The 26,695-nt window shown below is 48.8% G+C and overlaps 1 protein-coding gene across 2 annotated transcripts in view; it reads left to right on the top strand.

Annotated features, from left to right (window-relative positions):
• The first annotated feature begins 2,806 nt into the window (after positions 1–2,806).
• Positions 2,807–26,695, top strand: part of LOC144106526 (uncharacterized) — a 76,419-nt gene continuing 52,530 nt past the window's right edge. For both annotated transcript variants that reach the window (XM_077639373.1, XM_077639371.1), the window contains exon 1: positions 2,807–3,046. In XM_077639373.1, the coding sequence (XP_077495499.1) occupies positions 2,950–3,046 (97 nt within the window). In that variant the 5' untranslated portion in view covers positions 2,807–2,949. The remainder of the gene's footprint in view (positions 3,047–26,695) is intronic.

Genomic DNA, 26,695 nt, shown 5'->3' with positions numbered 1-26,695 from the left:
TTTCTCACAATCCGGTGGGCAGGCTGTGATGACGCAGCAAGGTCACGTGACCTAGGTGGACCAACTATGTTGCTTCTCTGGAGATTTTTCGTGGATTTTTTGCCCACGGTCAACGAAGCCGGATTATCTGCGACACAATCTCCTTTTTTGCTTTAAAAATGTTCTGGCAACACGTTAATCGTGCTACAGGACTGAACTAACAGAAAAGGAGTCGGGATGATGACGCTGATCGTTGGTACCATCTTTCGGGCGAGACCAGTGGCGGCCGCGTTGCAGCTGTCCGTGAAAGCTGCCAACAGAGCTTTATGCGCTTAAGTTACGAAGCATTAGTTAAATATAAGAACGGATTTGATAACCGGCTGCTAAGCAAATGAATTTAGTTAGACTAGAATATTTGTTATGTTCTCACGACACTCTGGGGCAGCAATAGACGCCACGAAAAAGCAATTCATTTTCATCGCCCGGCTTCCTGCTTTTTGTCATTAGGGCGCATACTGTGTTATACCCCTGCCACACGGCAAATTTAATGTCATTTCCATCCAATGACATTCGTTCAAAACGACATTAGTTTGCTGCCACACGAGAAAATATAACGACATTCGATGAAAACGACATTAGGTATCGAATGAGTTTGGGGAACTCATTCGCCAGCAAACTCCGAGCTAATGTGTTCCCTCGATACCAGAGACTTGGTGAGAATATGCACCGAACATAAATTTCAAACGCGACACAAGCATTATAATATTTCAACGCCCGTATAATTTTGTGGTCGTTCATTTATTTATATAATAATACCGAATAGCACCAGAAAAAATAAAACTCACTCTAGCTACCAGCCAACCGGAATGGACGAGCAGGCATGTTTTTTGGCTTTTTTGTGTAGCGTGGCCCAAAGCCAGCCGTAGCCAGCCCATGAGCCAGCGGCAGGCGCGTGCGTTGTGTTGCCGGAGTGCTGGCTGTGTCAATTGCTGCGGTAGTTGTGCGCTCGGAGTTGTTTGTTATTTATTCTTGCTGGATCCGCTAATCTGCCTTTGTACAGGGCCAGCCTGCTGCGTCTTTGTGCTCGCAAGCATAGACTCGCAGCGATCGCATTCCGGTGCCGCGAATCCATTGCACAAAGCGACGTAGTGACGTCCGCCATTTGTCTGTCGCCGCTGGCTGAACTTTGGCTTGGCTTGGACTCCTGGTGGATAGCAGCGATCAACGCGTTATTGAAACGAGGATTAAAAGTTTGATATCGGTTTCCATTCGCAAAACAATACTTTTCGAAACATATTGAAGCATAGATCGAAATGTTTTTATGCGGGACTTTTTCTCCATCGCAATCGCCATCATTTGCAAATGGCATTACTTTTGGCCGTGTAGCAGCACGCAGAATAAATGACATTAAGTCGAACAAATGTCATTCGATGGGAATGACATTAGATTTGCCGTGTGGCAGGGGTATTAGTGTCCACTTCGGTTCGCATCGATCGACTGGAGTCTGAAATGTGCAAATGTTTGTATCGCGACACCACCTAATCCGTCTTTCCTATTTCAAATCCGCAGCGACCGCACCTTCAATTGCTTCAATAATCACAGTTAAGACGCGAATATTACAAAACGTACTTACGACAGCAGAAAAATGAGGTTGAGCTTCATTTAAAGGTGGTGGATGCTTCTGCAGACGTAAATAACTGAATCTGAGAAAGCACCGACAGTGTATGCCATATTTGAAGCAAGAGACCGCAGCCATGTCCGCTTGATGTCCACTGGATGAAGACTTCTAAGGAAGCGGTTCAGAGCTGTATCTATCGTTTAGTAGCGCAGATTATTAGCGACGTTTTTCGTACGTTGATTACAATGACCACTGACGCAGTATGCGCACAGCCTGACGCTCTTTTCGAAAGTGCGTTGCAGTCATGACAGCACGTCCCTACGACGAGCTAGCGGACGGCAGAGACAGTGGTGTGTCGGGCGAAAAGGCCAAGTTGAAGGTAACAGCCGCGACCCGACGAGAAGACAGGCGGGCGAGGAGGCGAGCAACACACTGGCGGAGGTTGTTGTCCTCCATACGGGCGCCCAGAAGTGGGTCAGGAACAGGCGCGCTTCCTCACTGCACCAAGAAAACAACCCGCGGCGCAGCGACAAACCCGAGCAACCAGGACCTGCGCGTGCGCGCGTCCACGGTCCCGCCCTTCTAGTTCCGTGCACTGCAGACCTCAGAGGCCGAGAGGGTGAGCAGCCTCAGGTGTGCAATCCGCAGCGAAATGTAGTCCCCCTAGCGATAAACATTTTAGGTCGCTTAAAGTTTTTTTGTTTTTTTTTTCAAACAACTAATCATGCTAGACCACGGTTGAAGGGACTCCAGCACAGAGGCAGCAATTGTCAGGGAGGACTTTGAGTGAGCCGCAAGGCAGACCGGAAGCCACGGCGGAGGAACACAGCGTTATCCGAAACGTCCCACGCGCTCCGCCGAAAAAAACCGGCTCCGGCAGGTGCATCCTGGCGCACTGCACGCAACGATGAGCAGCCGCCGGCAGGAAAACCCACACTCTCTCTCACCTCCGCCACTCCCTCTTCCCCTTGAAAATCCGCCACCTCCTCTCAGACAAATTGGGCACGGAGGTCCTGGGACGTCACCAGTGACGTCATCCGTGACGCTTCTGCCCCTGCCTCCGCCGCCTCGTGGAGAGCCCTTCGTGAGCCACCACCACGCGCCGAGATAGAACGAGAGCAGAAGACCTGTTCGCGGAGGAAGCAACGGTAACGGCGGGGCGCTCGGCAAAGCGTGGCGGGTCCAGCCAAAAAGAGACAAGACAAGAGGAGTGCGCGCGCGGGGAGCAGGTCACGAATTCTTACGGGGTGCCGCGAGTTCGCTAGCTGCTGCCGGCTGTAGCGCAACGGTGCTGGCCTTCTGCGCCGCCGCGCTTCCAGAAACCGGTGGACGTCGGTGTGCTACGGGCCGTCATGGCAGCAGCCACTACGCCGTCTTGGATAACACTCGTCGCCCTGGCCGCCTTCGCCGCAGCGGCAGGGTTCTCCGCACACGTGTCAGCAACGCAAGGTGAGAGACAACTGTTTCTGTTTTCCTCGGAACAGTGGCTCTAGCGTGATGCGCAACTGTCCGCTGGTACCCGGCAGTCCGCCAAGCTCGTATCGCCGGCTCTCGCCGACGACCGGCGGTTTGTGGTCATCGGCCAGTATCGAGGGCGCGTTACCTCTTGACACCGGCCGGCGGGCAGGTGCGTTGGAACACGAGCTTCCTTACGTATGCACGGATTGTTGATAGCGCGGTGCCTCGCAGCAATGTGTACACTGCGACGTGACACAGATTCTGTAAGCTCTCAGAGTTTATCATCGGTCACTGCGGTAGCTTTAGCTCGGCAAGCCCATGCGAGCGTTTTCGCACAGTTAGTGGAAGACAGCTGGGGTAGCGATGCTTTGCGCTCATGTTACCTAATTATCGATAACTGTTTCAATGATCGTCAGCGACCAGGAAGCAATCAATTTATTTTCAGAATTAACAGAAGCCTCGGGGACTAAGGTTAGCTGGCCTTCGCGACAAGGGGTAGTGGGTGGGAAAATGAAGGGAGATGGAAGTGATCCAAGAGTTTTAGGTGTTGGTGGTGGCGGTGGTAATTACTTTATTGATAGAAATAAATGGATCGGTCTCGGTGTCGAGCCACTCTTCACATCTTTTGATGTGGTCTGCGGCTCTTGTGGCAGGGTTGAGCCCCTAGTTTAGGTGTTGGACTTTACGTCTCTTGCTGCACTCCAACGCTGCAGCGCAATCGAGTAAACCTCAAAAGTGCTGCTCAGAGCACCCGCTGACGACAGTTTCCTTCGGCGGGACTAGGGACGATTCATTAGAGGAGGCTACGTTAGGTTTGCGCAAAACAGCGCAAAAGCCGGCGCGTAACGCTGGACTTTGGCTTGCTTTAGCTCGTACTGTTGAGGAGGATTGAGGGGCCCGCGGGGTTCTTGCAGGTTAGTTGCGAAATCCCAAAAACGCGGGCTTGTAGAATGTGTCTGCATGAGTGAAAAATTGTGTGCCACGTGGAAAGCGTTTCGGGCTGGAGGAATCCCACGAATTCCAATGAAAACGGCGCACTGGCGGGCGAGTGAGTCACAGATTGCCCATCTCCCCCCAGTACTCGAAAGACCCAAAAAATGGTCTCGCCTGTCGCAAGAACCCACTCGTTCCAGGTAGTATTTTACAATGGGCGCATTTCCGGTGTCGCTCCCCTCGGACCCTCTTGACTTGCGCGGCTCAGAAGGGACATGATCGGTTGTGGCCATCATGCATTCCTTTACAATGGATTCCTAGGCTTGTTTGAGGGGATAGTTATGAGGAGTTCCGGGTACGTCCAGGTGTGCGTGACCAGTTTGGACATCCTTTTGCGCAGTACGTCGCCTGTTGTACACCCCACTGGGGCACTTTTGAGAACCGGGTCGGGTATTCTTGCGGACCACGTGTGCTTCTTTGTGGACATACCAGGCGTTTTGGTCGAAAAAAAAAACTGAGAAGCATATGCCTCTCAACGAGGGGGCCTTTCAGGCTATGGTTTCGACTGCTTTTCATGACTCCGCTGTTAACCATAACCCTGGTTACATGAATGGGACAGAAGTCGACTCCAGTCAACTTTTTTTAGGGAAAGAGCAGGTTTTGAGAAGGAAAGGTGTGACTCGTCCTCTACCACCGCCATCTAGAAAGGTTTAGGTGGCTCTGCCTCTACTCTAGTCCTCGACGTGTTTGCCCTTACTCTCAATAAGTGGACTGGAGTCGACTTCGGTCGCATTCATGTAAACGTGGATAGTTTAGTCTCGCGTCACACAAGGGTTACAAGGGATTAACCAATGATATACGGCGTCGTCATGCGTATCGGTCGACGCCATTGGCTAGAACGCCTTTTTTGAGGCGCATTTGTTACCCGCAGACCGCCGCGTCGTTAGTCAAGATAATGGAACACGTGTGTAGGGAACTCCTAAGCCGTTCTGTCTGTCTGCGGAGAACGCTACTGTAATAACTCCCGTTAGTCCAAGCTGAGAATTTCAACAGTACGATAAGGGCTGCCCAGATTTGCTGCATGAGTCACTGCGACGAAAAAAAAACGAATATGAAAGAGGACACGTTTGTTAGGAATGAAAACACTGGCCTAGTTTGACCGTTTGCTTTGACGCCAACAACTCAACACTCACACACCAGGAGCAGCGCTTCTTCCAGGCATATCTGATATCAGTCACGTGGCACGCACGGGGCTCACCACATGGCGATCGCGCCTGCCGCGGTCGACTCATCTCATACGAAGCAGCAACGTAATCCTGCGTCACGTTCGGCAGTGGCTACACGAATGTTGCGACCATGGCTGAAAGAATATCAGTACCCTCTCCTGGCAGCGATGCTCCTGTTAATGTTGCGAGGGTTCTAAGTAACATGATAGTGTATACACAACACCGTTGTAGTGCTTCCTCGTCTTGGTTACGACTAAACGAAACCACAGCAGCAGAAATTTGTATCACAACGCATATTGCTCGCTGTGAGGTAAAATTACTCTGTCTTCGATTCGCCAGCATCTCAGTGCTCTGTCATCATACACGTCTGCAATTTGTTACGTGTGCTTAAGTGCGTGCGCTGAAAACCACCATCTTAAGCACACAGACATTTTAGAACATGCCACTACTGTTCCTCCCGGTTTCAGGTAGAGGCATTTATTTGAAAATATTATGCCCAGAGCATAAACAAAAATGAAAACATCATTTTCCGCATGGAGAAAAAATCGGCGGATTGCAGCGCGTTTCAACGCGAGAGAAGAGAGAGTCAGTCAGCAATTGCAAATGCTGCTTACAGTCGGGATGGTAAAGTTTATAAAATTTTATACGTAGGGGAAAGGAGAAAAATCTAAATAAGGGAGCATGGCGCACTGCTCTAGGCGGACCGCCATGAAGGTTGTTTGTTAGAAATTGAATTGTTATTTTCGCAGCATTCCCTTTGATCTCCGGGCAAATAAAACGGAATGTAAACACATGTCATTTTGATTAAATTTTATGTTTGCAGGAATGCTCATCCAGTGATTCCGTTCAATAAACTTAGCCTTTAGAATCCAAGCAGAGACGTGCAGACGCAGTTATCCGATGGATGCTCACTTTACCTTACATAAAAAGTATAATGCACACGTTAGCCGACTAAATTAAGCTTTCATCGCATATTGATGATTCGACTAAACAACCGGTTCTATTGCAAAAAAAAAAAGGAACAGTGTTCGTCCCTGATTTCAGACCCTGAGACAGTTATGATGCAGCGTAACGGCTGCAATGCGAGGGTAGACTGAAGGATTTTTCCGTCTCGCGACGAGAATCGTCGTACTTCATGCAGTTTTGAATAATCGGATCCCACTCAAGAACGCAGCAGGAACGAGGAGAAGGAATGGAAGGCCACAACCAATTTTGATGGCCGCCATCTTGGATTCGAGAAACCGAAACTATGCCACCATTTCGCCCCCTGGGTTGTCTGGGTTCGAGACCTTTTGTTTGGTAAACAAGCCTTGCAGAGAAAACGACTTGCAGGTTTCCGCAAATGGTCAGTTAACCTTGGCGTCATGAGAACGTCAAAATATCACCGAGGGGCATTTGTCCGTGGATTGCACAGTTGTATTCGGCTGTAGATAAATCACTTGCGCATATTAGAAAACTTTGGAACAGAGTGATTAAAATGTTATGCCACAGATAAGCAGGCGAGTGTAATAATTTGTTACATAATATAGTGCCGCTCTACATGTGGCTTCCTATGGGATAGTCAAATCTATTTTGCCACCGCTGAATCCCGAGCAAGCTTTTCCACCGGTGCGCATTAGAGGGATAAAAAACAGACAGCTGGTTAGAGATCGCCGCTGTTGAAGGGCAGTTCAGTTTGAATTGAGAGCAAGGCTATCAGAAAATTATAACTAACTTATTCAGAGGGACTTTGCACTCCTGTCGGAAGGAAAGGCTCCTGAGAATTTCATGGAGGTGATGTGAAGCGGCTTGTCGACGATTGTCTGTACGCGGATTGCGTTGCATTAGAGGGGCTGTGCGATCCCGATCAAGGCAGGGCTTTTATGTTTATATATGATGTCTCTGAGTGCTGTAAGCGTTTCGCATGGGAAAAGAAACTGAAAAGAAGCAGTAAAGGCAAACGAAAACCAAGGTGAATAGCGCCAGGGGGCAATACTCTCCAGTTTGGTCCAAACTATCCTAAAGACAAGCACTGCTGTTCGAACTACTCACATTGAGCAGGCAGCGAAAAAAAAAATCGATCAATACACCGTGGCTAAAATGTGTGAAGAGAAAAGCGATATGGTGTACGACGGTAGTTTTCCAAGCCTACCAACGCGAAAAGGATTACATGGAAACTCCAGGGAGCTCTATTTATTAGGGATAATTAGAAAAAGATGACCCTATCGATTAGGGGCATATGGGAACAGCCAGGCGCCAGTGCGCATGGGCAGGACAATAACGCCCCTCAGGTTATTGTCCTTCGCATGCGCAATGGCGCCAAGCTAGTACTCAATTCCCCGAATCGAAAAGGTCACCCTATTTAAGTGAGTAATTTTCATTTCCCTGCTCCCATTTAAATAACTGCTTTGGCACTGGTGTCTGGAACCTTTGAGGATCGCCTTGAATGAAAGTCGGCTTCGCTACGTGCCTCAAACTGGATGATGACAGCCTCCCTTCAGCGGCCTGTGGTTAAATTTGACCTGAATAAAATAAAATATAATAGAGCATGTTTTGACCACCAGTAGGGTTTCCTAGCCAAATCAGCCTGGCTGGCCACAGCATTAGACCACTGCGTTATCGCCGCTTTTTTCTTTATTAACTGTTCAGGGTAACAAAGATAACAGCAACAGCAGAGCGTGTTTTAACTGCCAGTCTGTCGTGCTGTGCTTTGGCTGCCGTCTTCATCAGCTTCTATGCGGGCGCGATGGATCCAAAAGAGAAAGTCGAAGTGCTAGCGAAAATTTTAATTTGGCCTAACCACGCTACATCGTCAGTAACTTCGTTCTACTATTTAATCAGTTATCTTTCAGCCGTAAAATAATTACACCACCCATAAATTATAAATAATTCCCTTATGCTTTCCTTGCTATTGGTGGCTGTTGGCTTCCTTCATTTGTATGTCATAAAAAGCGCCTTATTGTTCCCTACCCTTGTCAGCTCGAGATTAAGACAATGTCACTGGAGACGTCGTAATTGGAGCAACGCGTTGTTTGTTGACGCTGCTTCTGTTCCACACTCTAAACCTCATGTGGTGTTTTTTTTCCATAACGGTAATTAAAAAGAAACAGAAATAAAAGGAACGAAGGTTGCTGGATTGCATTTCTGTGTGACTTCTCTTTTCATTCTTCTTTCTTGTATTTTCTTTCTCTCTATGACTGCTACCAGGAATTCTACGCCGTAAACAGACACTGGAGCAAAATGCTTACGAAAAGCGAACGTTTTTAGTGCCCCTCTTATACGGGGCTTGTTTGCGCTCTGATGTCTCTAGTACGGGTCGGGAAATTTTGTGTGAGGTTTCTGACTTCGGAAAGTATCAACACCGCGTTACACTCGGACAAAACATTAGGACGCGGAGGGGCTTCATTACTGGCCGCGGAGCAACACTGGTACGAAATAAAATGTCGTGATGAACTCATTAGATTACTTGTAAGCTAGAACTTAGCCGCTCCTTCGGAGTGGGAAAACTCAAAAAGGCTTTGTTTCCCTGAGGCACTCGGCACAGTCGGCGTCTCACTGCATCCACGAGAAAGACAGTTTTGGAAAAACAATCATGTAGGTTATATATAGCAAAAGCGTCCTCGCAGGTGTGGCAATTCTCCAAGCGCACTGATAATCCTCTAGGCGCAACTAACTACCAATTGAAGCAACCTAACGCAGGCTAACATCTACGCATGCTGCCGATCAGCGTTCGATGTTATATCACTGCCCGGTTTGCGCGTCATCACTCGTACCGGTAGGAAGTAAGATTAGAGGAAGAAAATGGAAAAGATTGCCACTTTGGATTCTCCACCGCGCTGACAAAGTGACCTTAATTGCTACCTGTTTCTGCCGCACCATCCTCGTAACAGCAGCCTCCTCCCTCCCCCCATCCCTCCGGACCAATCACGTGCCCGATGGGCAAAGCTGGGTTGTATCATATTTGGCAGTCATTCGAACCTGGGATTTTTCTGTCATTACTCGCCGGGTTGCCAACAGACGCCATTAATGCCTGTGACCTTTCCTTGAACACCCGTCGATAGGAATTTTTTTTCAAAGTTTGGGCACATGAGTTGACGGAACAAACTTGCTAATGCGACAATGATCAAGGGTGTATTTAGAACACAGCTTCTTAACAGACCTCGAACAAAGAAACGGCTGCATCTTGATCGTTGCGGTACTCACATCCTCATTAGGTGCCTGTGCGGAAAATACGTATTGGTGGGCATATCGTTGCATGCGTTACTCCCCTGTGTCCATGAAAAAAAAAAAAGAAATTGGCGGTCGTTTAGCTCTGGTTAAACCTGGAGTGACGCGATAGCTACAGCTGGCCGATTGGGACTTGCTCAGTTGGATTGCAAAGTCAGTCTTTCGCCGCTCCGTTTCGCTGGGCATTCCTTCTCCATCTTCGTCCCGCATGACACGGCGCATGCGCACAGCTCTTTGTTGCAGTTGTTGCGCGCCGCGCCGCCGGCAGCAGCAGCTGCTCCGCACCACGTGGCTCGTCACGTGACCACGTAGCGGTGGCGGCGCCGCCATGGTAACGTGCCACCGCCACGCTGGAGGCTCGAAATACTACCGTAATGTAGCGATAGCTACAAAAATTGCCAAGGCCAGCAAAACATGGCTAATAGCGCCGATCGGCTAAAAAGTTGCTGTATCCGTTTTGGGTGAGATAAGTGACACAAGCAGTTCCTTATAGTGCGCTAGCACTTATGGTGGTTCCCCGTATTTAGCCGTCGTGTGTTTGTCTGAAGCCCTTTTACTGGCAGGTTGATAACCTGCTCAGGTATATATATATAGGCATGCACTTAGGAACCTGGCCACCGTGTCAGGCAGCACCTCAATCGTGAGAGGCTGTTCGGGAAGAGCAGCAACCTGGGTCGCAAAGTCCCACCGATGGCAGCACCTGCCATGGATGGGCAGTGGCGCATCGCTTGACCACTGCACCACGGCGCCAGGAGTGGAATTAGAAGACTCCCAGGGACCAATGAATGGAGAGGATGACCAACTATTATCGCTATCTGAGAAAGTGTAATATGTGAACACGATCCGAACACTGCAACAGAAGTGAAAAACCGAACTGCTAGCGCATCTAATTCTCATTCGGCCTAACTACGCAAATCGACAATATTTTTTTTTTAAAGTTGTTCAAAACACATTGCCAAACAAGCAATCGAGCCTTACACTCGACACGTTCACTTGAAAATTTTTAATACTCCCATATGACCTCGTTGCGAGGGCATTAAATGCGCTGGGAAGGGCACGAGCACAAAATAACAATTGCATAAACGTATTTTCAAAAATACATTCAGTGCAACTTAAGAAAGAAGGAATTATGCCCATAATTAGTCGATATCAAATGGGCGTGGGTAGCAGAATTCGCATGCGGTGTAAGTATCACTTTCTGGCGATAATTCATCGTTCGCAGATGTTCTTCGGTTACGACAAAGCCTTTGACTCAGGCCAAGCCTCAGCAGCTATGGACGCATGGCGGAACAAGGGTGTAGAGGGGTATTCCGGAGCCCTCCACTACGGCACCTATTCTTCCTTTCTTCTTTCACTCCCTCCTTTATCCCTTTCCTTACGGCGCGGTTCAGGTGTCCAACGATATATGAGACAGATACTGCGCCATTTCCTTTCCACCAAAAACCAATTATTATTATTATTATTATTATTATTATTATTATTATTATTATTATTATTATTATTATTATTATTATTATTATTATTATTATTATGTGTAGAAGTGGCGGAGAATGTCTACAGGGGCTCCACAGCTACCATTCTCCTCCAAAGGGAAAGTAACGTACAGTCCGCGTCACCCTTGTGTACAGCGCTCGAGCAGTGCGTACTTGGTCACAAAAACTGAAATTAGACACCAGCCCCTGATTACTGGGAAAAGTGCTCGTGTCTACTATGTTTGCGGGTCTATCTGGCACTACTTACGTGCAAGTGTTGCCGCTAGACCCTAGAGGCTGCGACAAGATAAGGATTTGTTTGCAGGGAAGTGCACCACCCGAGCGCTCTACACAAGGGTGACGCAGACTACGTAACAGCTGTATCGTACCAGTACTCACCTGTAGGGCAGGAACCTGTATGTTAACTAGAAGGGCTCAACTGAAATTGAGGACAACGGAGCAATCTATTGAATGGAAAATGGTAGGAGCAACGTTAAAGGAGTATAGACACCTAACTTTTGGATGTATTTTTTGTGTTTGTAATGGTGCGTAAGGCATTATTATGCGTGGAGCTACCACCTGGTATTCTCATACGACCGCTAAATAATTTATAATCGCATCTTTTTCGTGCTATTTAGGTTTCAACAGCCGAGTGAGCACTGTGACGTCAACGTGTGCTTACAGGTCACGTGAGGCAGAAAAACTGCGATATAATCGCTACTTCCACATTCGTTGTCATTGCGGCTCTTGATAAAGGCTGGCTTCAGCACTGCAGGAATTAAAACGAAGAATCGAAGATTATATTGACGTTTTTCCATGCCTCACGTGACACAAAAGTACTCTTAGACGTCACAGCCTTCGTTCGGCTGTTGAAACCGAAACCGGACAAGCACGACAGAAAAAATTCGATTATAAATTATTTAGCGGTCGTAGGCAAACATCACATTGTGACGCATGCGTAGTAGAGTTTTCCGCATCACTCGGAAGAAAACATGCCACCAAAATTGGGTGTCTGTGCTCGTTTAAGGGACAGGAAGATAGCAGATTGGGTGAGGGAGCAATTACAAGTTATTACATCGTTGTCCAAATCAAGAAGGAGAAATAGACATGTCATGTAATCCGGAAGGAAAATAAACGATGGTCGTAAAGGGTAACGAACTGGATTACGACGGAAAGCGTAGTAGGGGGAAGAAAAAAGTGGGGTGCGCGGTTGAGAAGGGTAAGTTTACTGTAATAAGGTGACGACAGCTGGCAGAGGGCTGGGTTAATTGGAGAGGCCTTTGGCCTGTAGTGCGCGTAGTGATGCTAATGATAATAATGTTGAAATGTATTTCCTTCTCTCGCTGAGGTCTCTGCGTCTTCCTTTTCAATCGAGCATCAATATCACATCGATAATAATTTGTTTCCCTCATTCAAATTGCAGCAGATGCCGAGTAGCTTCGCTCATGAATCGTTCCGCGATAATTAACAAACGGAGTCATTCTTTCGCGTAACGCCTTCTCTATGCTTGTAAAAATAATGAATAATTTACCGAAATAGAAATTGCCCTTTTCTTAAATGGTGTGTTTTTACCTCATAGAACACTCCCTGCAAGCATGGTTATGAAATCCTTCTGACACTTTCAAGACGGCCCGCCGCCGTGGCTCGGTAGCTTTGGCGTTCGGCTGCTGATCTATGCGGGATCAAATCTGCGGCCGCGGCGGCTGCCTTCCAATGGAGGCGAAGGGCAGAAAGACCCGTGGGCTGTGCAATGTCAGCGCATGATTTAGAACACAAAGTGGTCTAATTTAATTCGGAACGCTCCACTGCACGGCATCCCTGATATTCCATGTTCCACTTTGAAAAGTTAAACCCCACCGATCAACACCAATGCCAACTTTTAATGTGTACCCTAAAGCTGAATCTACCGAGTGTATCTCGTTCACAGACTCCATTAGATATTTTAATTCCGCACACATAAGGGGGCAGTGCGGCGAGGAAAGCTTTTATTAGCGTCACCACGCCAGTTCGCCATTTGCTTAAGTTTCCTTGCAAACTCTCTTCGCCCCGCCCAAAGTTAAGGCTCCTACAGACGGTAGAAGCTTCCCATTAGGCGGTTGACAAGCAAACCCCTTGGGCTGTTCAGTTTTGACGAGGGCTGCGGCTTTTGGCTGCTGGAATCGGGGATGTTTTCCATTGCCAGCAAACTCTTGCACTCCTTTGACGAAAGCTGGTGTACAGACCAGTTTGGCCATCGGCGCCTTGCATTTCAAAATACGACTGCAGAGCACTGGGAAAGAGGAAATCTCATGGAAAGGGGCCACAAGAATATAACCTACTCGCGTGACGTCAATGACTCGGCGCCCTTACAGCGCTACCGCTGCCGCTACATGCTACCGGTCGCATCCTGTCCCACCCACACAAGCTAGTGTGACAATCGAATTGTCCGACAAATCCGATAATTACCGCGCCCAAAGGCGGGGCGAAGGGTTCTTTTGTCAGCGCCCTTCGGCACACCTATTAGACAAGTGGCGTGCGCTGCCCTCTCCCCTCTTCTCTTTGTACAGAATCTTTGCTCCCCAGCACCCCTTTGTTGAAGTTTTCAGCTTCGAACCTTGCAAAAATTATGGTGGCCGAAAGGGTACAAGGTTAGCCTCCCGCTACTCCCGCCGCTCAGCTAAGTCTAGGCAGGAAAGGGAACCGCAAGTTCTCCAGAATCCCGCCTTCACCTCTGTCGGATCGCGTGAGCCATCTGTCAAATCGCACGCTCACTACTCAACGATCACTGAAAATGGCAATGTGGCAGCGGTGCCGGCTTCTTGAGACAGAGCAGATGTGCACTAGCCTTACTAGTGCCCCGCAGTGCGTCGCGTCATTCAGCGACAAAACGCCGATTATGGCAGAATACGTGCGCACTAAAATACTTTGTCATTTTTCAAACGGTGGTGAGGACGCTACGCGCGAGAGCTCCTGAGCTACTGGAAAAGGGGCCATCGCTCTCTCCACCCTTGGTATTGTTTTTTATTATAACAAAAAAGAAGCGCGGGATATGCCAGTGGAGAACGCAGACTGAACGTGGCGTGACTGTCCGTTATCACTGACTAACAAGAACCTTCCGACTAGCACTGCGTGGGACACCTTCTTGAACGCAGTTCCCATGAAAACACTCGCGTGCGCCCGCGTCTCGACGACTTTCCGGCTGGCGATTATAAATCAATGCATTCCGCACTCATTCCTCACTGCCGCCGGAGAGGCGCGACCTTGCCCTTCGTAGACCTCCCCACGAAAGAAGGTCACAGCAACGCCCATTTAGTTCCGAACCTTGCTTACCGACGGCAGCGCGCGCCCATCCCCCCACGAGCGACACAGCGCCGTGGAAGCGACCGAGAAGACGAGCCATACGGCGACGGACGGAGGTGCTACACGCCTCCGATTCGGAAACATCCCAGAAACGCGGCGTCTCCGCTACGTGATCCCACGAATGCAGCGTGGTGTGTCTTTGGGGTCTCACCCTTGCGGTGCCTGCGGGGCGCGAACGCCATTGACCCTGATACTGACACACGCTTCTCGCTTGCACACTCACACACGCACGCGCATACGCATACAAGCGTAGCACTATACGGTATCTGTGTACGCGACGCGCCGACCCGCGCAAGTTGTACGACGGCGTGTCTTCGGGGGGGTGTGAGAACATTTGGTTTGCACGGCGGGCCAAGAGCAAACAATGGCTTTGGCGAGACGTCCCGAATCGGTGTCATCGGGCAGCAGCAACAACGGCTCGTGATGTCAGTTCACGGTACAAGGCCCATTGAGTTCGCCGCCGCACGTGGAAGGAGGAGGCAGCGGAAAGCGTGGGAGGCGGAGGACACCATTACGTCAGCTCAGAGACGGCGCCGTGCGGTCTACTAACACCGCCGCAGTGGCATGTGGCGTATTCCTTCGGGCGATGTCACGTTTGATACGCCGGGCGCCGGAGCTGCGGTGCTGATGGAGAGATGTGGAAGAGGGGACGCGGAGAGCGTTAGCGGAAACCTTACCTTGACTCGGAACTGTACGCCGGTTAGGTCGCGGTGGCAAGTTTTCTTCCCGTTCCTTCTACGAAGCGATAGGACCTTTCGCAAAGTTAAACATTGTCGGAGTCTGGGTAATATGTTGTAACTGGAAATAACCGCTACTGCTTAGCCGCTGGGCAATAATAGTTATCTGGGTGGAATGGTGGGAACAAATGCTTTTGAGCAGACCCCCAGTGCCCTCATGTATTGCAGACGGCCCTGCCCTTATGCTCCTACAATCGTTAAATGCCCTTGTGCAGTGAAGAATGTGTGTGTGCGGGGGGGGGGGGGGGGGGGCATAGGTGCATACCAGTTCTTGCTGTCTTCTAGATTGTAGGATCTTTTATCTCCGGCCATGCATTCATTTACGCTTGTTAATCTTATATCACCGTTTCAAACTTTCTCGTATTCGAGCATGTTTATCCGAGCGTCCTCGATGCCGTTTTTGATCGCAGGTAATCTGCTCGTCTTTAATTGCGCAAATAACTTTTGGGCCTCACTTCAGCCCGGAAATCTTGTTGCGAGTAACGAGGTGTTAAATAGTGTAGCTCTCATATTGAGAAAAGCAGCGCTGGCTGGTAACGAAAAAAAAAAAGATAGGGACTCATGGTTATTGCCTTGTTTAATGTTTCGATAACCCTGCGCATGCATACCTCTGCTTTGGTTTTCTTGTCAACTTTTGTCACAGTATAAAAGGTGCGGTTGGGTTGCCTTGGGAAAAAAAGCTGTTAGCTCAGCGCAGTCTTGTCCACTTGTTCTTGTACGTCGACCGCCATCTCGCAAACACGTATCTCATTATCAGGTGGTCCGTTCCATTTTTCGGCCACAATAGGCTTTAGTCACAAGCTACTCATTGATGTGTCATGCATGCCTCAAAAGAAATCAGCGCCATTAGGTAAAAGAAAACGCAAATATTGAATGGTGCAAATTGAATTCGCAGACAATTATTTCACAATGTTATTTTGCCTGTAATGGCACATGATTTCTCCATGGCTGAGACAAAATTCTGTGACCCAGCTGGTTTTTCTTTCACCGCAGCTTGAACAAGTTTATATGGATATTAGGCGCAAGGCAAGGAAAGAACACAATATGCTCTGTGATAGCCGCGCATTTACCCACACCGATGGCAAAGCGGTTACAGCGTTCGGCCGCTGAGCCCATGGTCGTGGGTTCGACACGCGCAGTGGCGGCGGCATTTTTGTGGAGGAGAAATGCAAAATCGCCTGAGTCTTGGGCGATGGCATTGCTCGTTAAATGACTTTAGGTGGTAGATACTAATGCGGAGTCCTCCTCACAGCCCAGAGCGTTGCCTCGGTGTTGTGTAAGTTATGTGAATATGCCTGTAGCTTTGCCAGCCAAGAAAGACCTAACCAGCATTATAGTCGGATACAAGTCAAGAAAAAAGCGCCTTTCCCCCGTCAAATGATCCCCTTCCAGCCAATGGCTTCGGCGATTCTCATCAACCTGCTCGCATGAGTAGCGTGACAATGCAGGGAGAGGTTTATCCCATTTCATCTGCCACTGCCTGCATTGCTACTCTAGCAGGTTCATGAAAATCGGCCGACGCCGTTGGGTGGAAGGGGGTCATTTGAGGGGGAAAAGCCGCTTTTTTCTTTACTTGTATCCGACTATAGAACGGAAGAGTTCACTGCTCGTGGAATTGTTTTTTTTGGGCGCAAACATGATGCTGCGTATACTCAATACACCAAGAACACGTGAAAGCAAACCTTAAAATGCACATTGACGATATTAAAGCGAAGTGGCCTTAATGCCAGCGGCTGACAAGAACGCGAACGCAGAAGGGTCATTGATGCCTGCGATTACTGTCCCTTAAGTAAAATAAGTTTCTTCAATGACGAAAACTCCGTGGCTTCCTGGTATGCACAGACTTCGCGCTTTCAGCCTCGTCTTGCCCACAGTGGATTTTTTTTTTGCATTTTCATATTCGTTGAATCTTTAGAGGGAATATGTGAAGGGATCTCGCACCCGCAGAGGTTCGGCTGCCATGTTCCCGTCTTGTCGCTGCAGGAAAAATGCTCGAACGAGAAAAACAGTGGCTATAAAAATAATTTGTAACGAGATATATCGTGCCGCCAGCTCTCGGCAGCGCCCTGGTTACGTTTGAGCGGCATCATGTGTCTTACTCTCGTGCTCCGCAATGCGTCTCAGGCCGTTTAGTTTTCTCGTTTGTGTTTTGTGTGGGCCAATGCTGGAAACCAATGGAAGCCACGGCGATTGTGCGTTGCCAGAAAAGTTGTACGAAAGAAAAAACATAAATCTCACCGAGATCCATCCCCCCTCCGACAATACCTAGATATTTTGATATAGAGTCGCATCCATTTCAGTTCACGCACCCAAAGCTATTACAGAACAGATACGTACAGTACGTCAACTAAGGTTTTAGTGAACTGTGGTTGCCGTTTGATCAAAAATGCGACAGAGTGGCGCCATCTATTGACAAAATCTGAAAGCACATCTTCGGTGACATGATGGGTGCGTTGCTTTTCTTCGGAGGGCGTACTGGAGAGAGCGTAAAATGAGGAACACTACTGAAATAAAAAAAAAAGCACAGTACACTTTAAAAAATTTGGCAAAGGTTTGGCCCGGCTAATCCTGAGCAACAAAAGCGAAAGCTTGAAAGTTAAGCGTGTTAGAGCTTGGCTACACTTGGTTGTTGCTTGGTGGTCATCACTGACGTTTTACCAAGGCTTACCAGGCTTAGCTTTAAAGCTTTCACTTTGGTTACTCTCTTCGTCTCTGTGCGGCAGCCTCGATTCGAGCTACGTCCACTGGATGATCGGATTCGGCCTGTCGTCTTCGCAACCCCTGAGACGAAGACAGTTCACGAGGCGTCTCGCCTGGATCACCCATGACGACTGCTGCCGTAAAATTGTAGAGAGCGGTTGCAATCGGTTGGCGCCGGCTGAGGGGCACCGCAGGCTATCTAGACAGAGCGAGCGTCCGGCTCCGGCGTAGCTGCGATTGGGTGACGTCATGGTTGTTATTTGACCGGGAGAAGGGTGAACTTCCGAAACAATGGAAAGAAGCTAGCATCATACTAATCCCCAAACCGGGCAAGCCCCCTAAGCTTGAGAACCTCAGGCCGATTTCCCTCACATCGTGTGTAGGGAAACTAATGGAACATGTAATCCAAACGAGGCTAACCCGATTCATGGAAGATAATGAACTATGGCCGACTGAGATGGTCGGATTCCGGCCGGGCCTAAGCACCCAGGATGTGATGTTGAGACTCCAGCACGACATCATAGACTCGCGATCGAGAGATATAAAAGCAATCCTAGGTCTAGACCTTAAGAAAGCTTTTGACAATGTCAAACACGAGGCAATCCTGACAGAACTTCAGAAAATAGGAGTAGGAGGCAGAACCTACACTTATATAAAGCACTTCCTGACATTCAGGACGGCAGAGATAAGATACCAAGATTTGGAATCGGAAGAAATAAAGCTGGGAAACAGAGGTACCCCACAGGGATTGGTACTGTCGCCACTACTCTTCAATCTGGCAATGAGGGGTCTCCCAGCTAAACTTGGGAGAATAAAAGACCTAAATTTCAGCATGTATGCTGACGACATAAACGTCTGGATAAACAAAGGTAGCGACGCAGAAATAGAGAGCAAGCTGCAGACGGCTGCAGATACAGTGGTAGAGTACGTAGCAGCTAGGGGGCTTGCCTGCTCACCAGAAAAATCAGAACTCTTAATGTACAACCCCAAATCATTAAGGCTGAAAAAAGACAGCGATCTCAACATCATGGTCGGAAACAAACCAGTACCCAAAGTAGAAAAAATAAGAATATTAGGTCTTTTCATTCAAAGTAACGGATACAACGACGAAACCATAAAGAAATTGGAAGGCTACGCAGCACAGATGACTGGGATATTCAGGAGAATAGCCCTCAAGGGAAGAGGGCTAAAGGAAAGGAGCCTAGTTAAGCTGGTAGAAGCGTACGTCATCAGCCGACTCAGCTACGCTACACCATATCTAAACATCCGGGCCTCAGAAAGAGATAAATTGGACTCAATAATCAGGAGATGCTACAAACAAGCACTCGGAATACCCATAAGCACCTCCACCGAAAGACTCCTAGCAATGGGAATCCATAATACATGGAAAGAAATAGCCGAAGCAGTAAGGACCGCCCAGCAGGAAAGACTCAGCCAGACATACACAGGCAGGGCCATTCTAAGCATGGTGGGACTGCAGACGGACAGAGGCATGTAAAAGAAACAGGATATTCCAAGAAAAATCAGGGAACAGCTGAGGATTGACCCGCTTCCCAAGAGCATGCATCCCACCTTCAATAAGGAAAGGAGGGAAAAAAGAGCTGAAGCACTAGTCAAACGCTTCAGCGAAGTAAACAGCGAGACAGTGGCATACACAGATGCGGCGAGCGGCAAGCTGGGAGCAGCAGTAGCCTCGGTAGTAGATGGCCAAGGTAAAGCAATCTCGGCAGCAACAATACGCAACCGCAATCCAGAGGTAGCGGAAGAAGTAGCAATAGCGCTTGCTTGAGTAGGCACCAAGGCAAGTTACATAATAAGCGACAGCAAAACAGCCATCTACAATTACGGAAGGGGCAGAGTAGCACCAGAAGCGGTGCGAATACTAGTTGGAAGGAAAATTGATAGGAAAATTAGCCTCATATGGGCACCAGCTCACACGTCAGTTCCAGGCAACGAGGCGGCGCACCTCTTAGCCCGAGATCTCTACCTCCGGGCAAGAGCAGAGCCGCCCGATTGCAAGGAGCTTGACGAGAGACTACAGACATACACGGACATTAGAGAAAACTACAGATTGCAGCGAAGAACTGTCCCTCCACCGGACAAAGAGCTCGGAAACAGAGGCAACAACTTGGCGCAGATTACAATCAGGAAACTAGATAAATCCGATATGGGCATCACACGTCCTGAAAGACGAAGACATAGACGATAAATGTAAGGAATGCGGGGAGAGGGGGACCCTGAACCACATAATCTGGCAATGCACGCACTCCCCAGGGGTCAATGAAGGAATAAATAGTAGAGAAGCCTGGGAAACCCTTCTGCAAAACGCGGACCCCGCCATGCAGAGGAGAGCCATCCATCTGGCGGTAGAGGCCGCGAAGAGCCAGCAACTCTTTGCCTGCATCTAGTCGCGTAGGCCCCGGCCCCTGCCCCTAGGCCTGCGCGCCAGGGGTAGGGAGTAGGGGGTCTCCATTTCTGATGGAAATAAAAGTTTTTGGAAAGGAATGGAATGACCGGGCAGAGGCGAGCGCTCGGTTTCGGCACAGGGCGGTGGCGGCTCACTGACGTCATAGCTGTCACGTGGTTTTTCCTCAGTTCAAGGTCAAACTCGCGCACATGGCGAATAAGCTATGGAGGGGAGTAGTAAAAGCTTCCGCTTTTGAAAAACAAATCAGGGATATTTTACTAGATGCGGCCACGTGGCCGCACTACACTAACAATGACAGGGTTACACTGCAAGGTGGCACTTTATGCGACTTTCAATGGCAAAATAAAATTATAAATCCTAATTTTTTCGACATTGCAGCAGCTTCGATTCTCACAATGTGATGCACGATTTATTCATTTTTGCCATAACCTCGTGACATGTTTTTGTCAGTAGTCGGACCTTTTGAGGACAGGAACGTTTCTCCCGCAAGGCGGGAAGATGAAGCTCTCGGAAGGGTGCGCATTTGGCCCGTAGATAGAGAGAGAGAAATAACATTTATTAGCACCCGTAAAAAGGATGATGGGTATCCGAGGCGCCGCTCGGTACCAGCCATGTCCTCCCCCTCAGCCGTCGACCGGGATCTCTTGGATCTCAGCAGCGGCAAGGGCGAGACGGATAACTTCACGTTGTTTAGTTTCGTCCTCGTTGTGAAGCAGTGCCTCCCAGGACTCATCTGTCCTGTCAAGTTGTCCAAAGGTCGGACATGTCCATATCATATCCATCATGTCCGCTATGCCGTCGCAACGTTTGCACCTGGGGCTGAAAATCTCAAAGTGCCACTTGCTATAAAGCTGAGGGTTAGGGAATACTCCGGTTTGGAGGTTGCGCCACACAACCTCTTCGTTTTTGGTTAGCTCCTTACTTGCTTTTGGAAGTACCGCTCGGCCTAATTTGTAATAATTTAGGATTTCCTGATACGTGTTAAGATCGTCATCGAACTGTAGGAGCTCCTCATCGCGCGAGGGAGACGGGGTTGTGCACAAGACGCCACTGGGATCCCGGAAGGTAGCTAATCCTCGGGCCAGTGCGTGCGCTTTCTCGTTTCCCCTCAACCCTTGGTGCGCGGGTGTCCAAATGAGCGCTACCTGTTCTGCCGGTGGTGGACTGCCGGCCAACATTCGTGCTGCTGTAGCTGAAATGCAGCCCGCGTCAAAGTTTCTAATGGCTGATTTAGTCACGATAATTTTAACCTGTTGTTGAGTTAGAGCCAGCGCAATGGCCAACTCTTCCGCCTCCATTACTGTCGAGTGCCTGGTGCTGCAGCACGCTACCGGGCCTCCGTTTTCCCTAGTGGCTTCCGAAATGCGCCCCGTACTGTTTGTGCATTGTGCGGCATCCGTATACAAGACATCCTGTCTGCCCTGAAAGCGGACTTGCAACGCTACGGCTCTTTCCTTTTTCCGGCTCTCATGGCAGATGGGATGCATGTTTTTGGGGAGTGGGGGTATCTTTAACTTGTCCCTAACCTGTCTAGGATCCGGGTCCGTACGTCTCGAGCACGCTCGAGGCTCGTGCCCCAGCTTCTCCAGAATGCTGCGACCAGTACGACTGCGCAGAAGTTTGATATTGCGAGGTCCTTGCAGCCTCAATGAGCTCTTCGAGTGTAGTCGAAACCCCTAGACTCAAAATCTTGTTTGTTGGCGCATAGGGTGGTAAGTCCGAGTTTTCCTGCCCTCAGTAATCTGGTAGCGGTTCAGCTGTACCCGTCGCGCAGCTCAAGTACCGGTCCCGGACTTGGGATATGAGCGTATCCGTGGTCCCGTCAAATGTATGTACTAGCCGGTGAAGTTGTTGCCTGACCTCCAGTTTGGACTTGTCTGGATCTAGAAGATGCCGAATCAAATGCCACGTACCTGCCTTCCAGATGTTCCGGTGAAGTTTGTCGCAAATGTTGTTCCATTTTGCCTTGTTAAAACGAGCATGTACTCTGATCTCCTTGTTAAGCACGGCCAATTGTCTTCGAAAGTTCCTATTCCCCCTCTTGTGCGCGATACGCGTTTCAAGATCCTTCTTCTTGCGCCAGAGACGGACCATGTGACGATCTACTCCCTCGACTTCTTCGTCAACCTCGTAAGCTGGCCCGTAAGCTGGGTCGATCTGGACTAGTCCGATGCTCGAGGAAACGAGCATGTGCACGTGCGTGTACGAGACCACCAGATAAAGAATAAAGTTGATAATGACATTACTATTAGCTGTTACTATTACTATTAGCCTCGTTACGCACATGGAAGCATATGCCAAAAAATTGTACTTTTGAAGTTTTATTAATACATAATAATTGTATGGCTATGTGCGGTTTCGGCGTGGACTAGATAATCTCGGCTCAATAATGGAGGAACTATTTGGTATATCGGAAAAAGAGTGGTATCGTCGGATAGAACATCGAACGAGGATGTGCAAGTGACGAAATGGTTAAGGCGGGTTAATTAGGTAATTAATTAGAGCCACAATGTCCAAAAAGTGGGCGGGGCCGGAGAAAAAGTGGCGCCAAATTTGAAAACACCGGAATTGGGCGGAGCTAAAGCGTGGCACCAAATTTGAAAAACCGGAAGTGTGGACGGAGGGAAGCGTGGGGCCAAGTTTGAAAATTCAAATCTGGGAATGATGGAATTTGATTAATTTAGGCAAAGAGGGGCGAGGAGGCGTCAAGGCTTACGCATTCCTGAAATGCGGGTGCCGCAGTGATCTCAATTTTTCGCCTTTCCGGTTGAAACAGGGTAGCACAGAGGAATACTCTACGAAACTATACTTCGCTACGCAGGGACACTGATGCTTCGGTCCTCTATAGCTTTGGCTGCAGTACGAGAGAAGGCTGTACAAGTCAATTACACTTGACAGTTGAGTAAATGACAACGTTAATGCCATATTTTTTAATCCTAACAATGGCCTCGAACGGTAATGCGTGGCAGTACCACCACTTAAAAAACAAATCTGGTTACTGCCAATTACTTAGGAACAACAATAATTAACTGCGCGTATCGCCCTGTGGAAGAAAACAACGTCCAAATGAATAACTGCAGCCATTTTTCTCAAGAACAAATCAAAAGAATGTACATTTTCACGCCGTGAAGCCTGTGCACGGGAATAGGACGAATATTAAACTTGGTAAACATAGATGAGTACCGGGAATTCCTACCCCCCTTGTATTTCCCCTCCCAGTGTCACCATTTCCGTATAGATATTTCCGTGCCTCTGTTTAGGTTGCGATTCGCCTGAAATGTGGCCTTTGTTCAGCAACGGTCACAAGAACACACACCCGCGGCCTCCCAACGAGCCGAACATGAGGCTACGCTTTGTACTCGACGATCCATTGAGCTAAGTGGCGGGCGGTCACTCGCCAGACCGGTCTCCGGCGCATGCAGGCGCGCACGGCTATAGATCATTGAATTAGCCGCAGACAATGGCCGGTCCGCCAACTATCGCCCCTCCCCCTCCCCTCCACGGAGAGCCACGCCCACTTGCATGCGCGCACGTTCTTACAACCTGCATTCAGCGCTGCTTCGGCGTTGGCTGCGCCCGGTGCAGTTTTCAGAGTATAGGATTGCTGCAATCATTCAACCGCTGCGCTACTAACTCACCACGTGCGGACGTGCGCGCTCCGAGCACGCTATAGCTCTTTGAGAGGCCCCCCTGTATTTCTTCTACAATCCTCTGCATTCAGTGACCAAGTTAATAGGCGTTAATAGGCTGCTGCGCGCGCATCTGCTGTGTCACTTTCGGATGATATAGAGTTAATGTCAGTGCAATTTCAACTGAGTGAGGTTCTAAGAATCTATGCAGAATAGACAATGATATGAAACGGAGAAGAGGTAACACTGAAAGCAAGGATATTCAGGCAGGAATCACAAGAATGAGTGCTTGACTAAAACAAGTTTCTCTGACGATAACAATAGGTGAGTGCGGTGATTTATAACGTGTTCATATATCATATGCCAGTTAAGGAAATAAAGCCACTCGCAAAATATGTTTCCGGAAAGGCAACCCAGTGGACTAATGATGTTTACTGCTTTGTACTCTTAGTAACGCGTTGTAACAGTGGTGCACACTCAGCGGTAGTTTTCCGAGGATTCCGGCGCGCTTGTCGCTATTGACTTTGCCTTTGTAGACTCATGAAACACTGCGATATATGCTTGCCGCACGCACAAATAAATTTATTATTAAAAAAGGTCGATCCAGGGCCCCTGCACGGGGAAATAGGAAAGAATGTAGGGTAGGGGGGGGGGGGGGACTGTAAGGAATGATGTTGGATAAACTCAGTGTATACGGTTGAATGATTGATTGATTGCGTTATTCATTCCACTGTGCAACGCGCACCGAATTTTCTGCCCACAGCTTTTTTTTTTTAAATTCCGCCTTTCTCTAAAGGGCCAACTATAGCGTTGAACCTGGCTACTCTGAAGTGGAAAATCTGCAGGATCCGAGTAGTAGTAAGTGTCGGGTATTTTCAGGTCACCTGTCTTGCATGGAACACCCAAATAAAATATACATTTGGAATGAAAGGCTACGCGTTTATGCGCAGGTCATATCTTGCCAAGTGGCCTACACACACAGAAAAAAAAAACATAACAGGGAAGTAGCTGTCATGGATGAACAGTAAGCGGCAGTTTGCGCCGAAAACGGCACGCGGCCAAAAGAATATTAGGATTACCATGCACCCGCCATTTAGGTTCCTCGGTTCTTAGGTAATTCAACGGTATAAAATGAAACGACAGAGTACCGATGGTTTTCTTTACTTTTTAAACTGAAACGAAAAATAGCGAGATCAGGAAATAATATTCGTGGGCAGTTCTTGCTCTTCGAGTTTGCTGCCTTGAAGTTGGCGTTCATTGTTATTATTTTTATATATATTTACATTTTTGAAAGCATTAGGAGATAGATGAGATTTCGGAAAATTACCCGATCGCGTCTAACTTGGTGGAAAGCCTTCGCATTGACGTGTTTAAATACCGTTTTTTTTTTAAATCTGCTTACCATCAAATTTTGAAGATCCATCCAAGGCGCTACCCACGCTTTGCCAGTGAGGGAAATTTCAAATGTTCCTTTTTGTGACTGATGTATTCGGGCTTTGTGTATTTTCTTTCGTCCTCTCCTGACGGTCATATGCCAGACTGTAGAATGAGGAATAAAAAAACTCAAATAAATAAATCCGCTCCCATTGACACAGTTTTCGCCCACCGCCTTGGCGCATATGACTGAAGAACTGTGTCTCAAGCTGCCCGGCACACAGAAGACTGCAACCAGATCGCGCGGTCGCTTATGACAGACGCTCAGTGGCGCCAAAAACAACGCCACAGGACGACCAGCAGCTTGGAACGGCTTTTTCGACCACTTCTCTCGTGTGGCTGTGGATGCTTTCCACTACTCTCGGCCTGTCCAAGAAACTTCTCTGCAAACAACACAGCCCATATAGAGCGCCATGCAGCGCACGTCTCCAGTTTACTGTATTACTGAGCCACTCACGCCGTCTGCCGATCTCCGCTGACGCGTCCGCGAGATTGTGCATGAGCAACGCCTGAAGCCGTACTACGGCCCGGTTGCGTTGTCGGCACTATGAGTCGCCATGATGGCTCCTTTTCTCCCCGGGGCCCTTATGGAGAAGATGGGCATTCCCTTAAGGTGTATCCAGACGGCGGGCCACGGACTGGCCCGCGGACCGGTCACATGGGGTCGACCGCGCGCGGCCCGGCCTGGTCTGGCCGGCGACAGCGTCCACACGACGGACCAAAAGAGCAGACGACAAGGCGGGCCAAGCCTCTGCGATCAGCCTGCAGCAACGCTCGTCTCACGCTTCGACATTTGGCGGCGAGAACAAGCGGAATCCGTGGCAGAGATTCCGCCTAAATACCCAGCGGAAAGCTCGATCGGCCCGGGACAGATTTCTGCCGCGGTGAGGAGAAAGTTGCAATCCCATGGCGCCAAACATGGCAGCGCGCTTCCAAGCAGGACCGCTCGCTTCGGACTGGATTCATCGTTGTTACTGCCTTTTTTGTTGCGTTCACTGGCAATATAAGGCCCATCCAATTCTCGCTTGGTCTCACCTCGCCTATAAAAAGACGTATGAGTGAAATATTTGCTTTATTTTTTATTTAGAGTGACAATTGTGCCCCCTCTAGGCTTAAGCGGAGCGTCCGTTTCTTAACAGAAATAGTTACCCGGCCTAACAACTAGATGGCGCCACAAGGCTGAGCGTGTTTGCATACGCTGAACTAAAGGTGGGAAATGTGAGAAGTGCTGTAACGTCCCGAAAAATACCTGCTTTTAGCCTACATGATAGTGCATACGCTTATGGCTCGTAGACAGCGTCAATTGTTCTTTTCTAACCTTATCTGTGTACGTCGCAAGCGCCGACGTTGTTACTAATTTCGCCCGCTCTCGCCACCGAATGCCCAATTATGAACGAATCATAAAGCTGTACTAAGGCTAAAAAGTAAAACGTAGCGTCGTCCGACCCCGTTGACATGTTAACAGTGGAAACAAAACTACTTTCGCAGGTGTCGCCTCGACTGCCGGGAGCGCCGAGCCGGGAAAGACCAGTGTGG

Source organism: Amblyomma americanum, chromosome 10 (assembly GCF_052857255.1).
Source record: "Amblyomma americanum isolate KBUSLIRL-KWMA chromosome 10, ASM5285725v1, whole genome shotgun sequence".
Classification (NCBI taxonomy): domain Eukaryota; kingdom Metazoa; phylum Arthropoda; class Arachnida; order Ixodida; family Ixodidae; genus Amblyomma; species Amblyomma americanum.
Note: the sequence above shows the minus strand (reverse complement) of the source record. Positions and strands in the feature narration are given on the sequence as shown.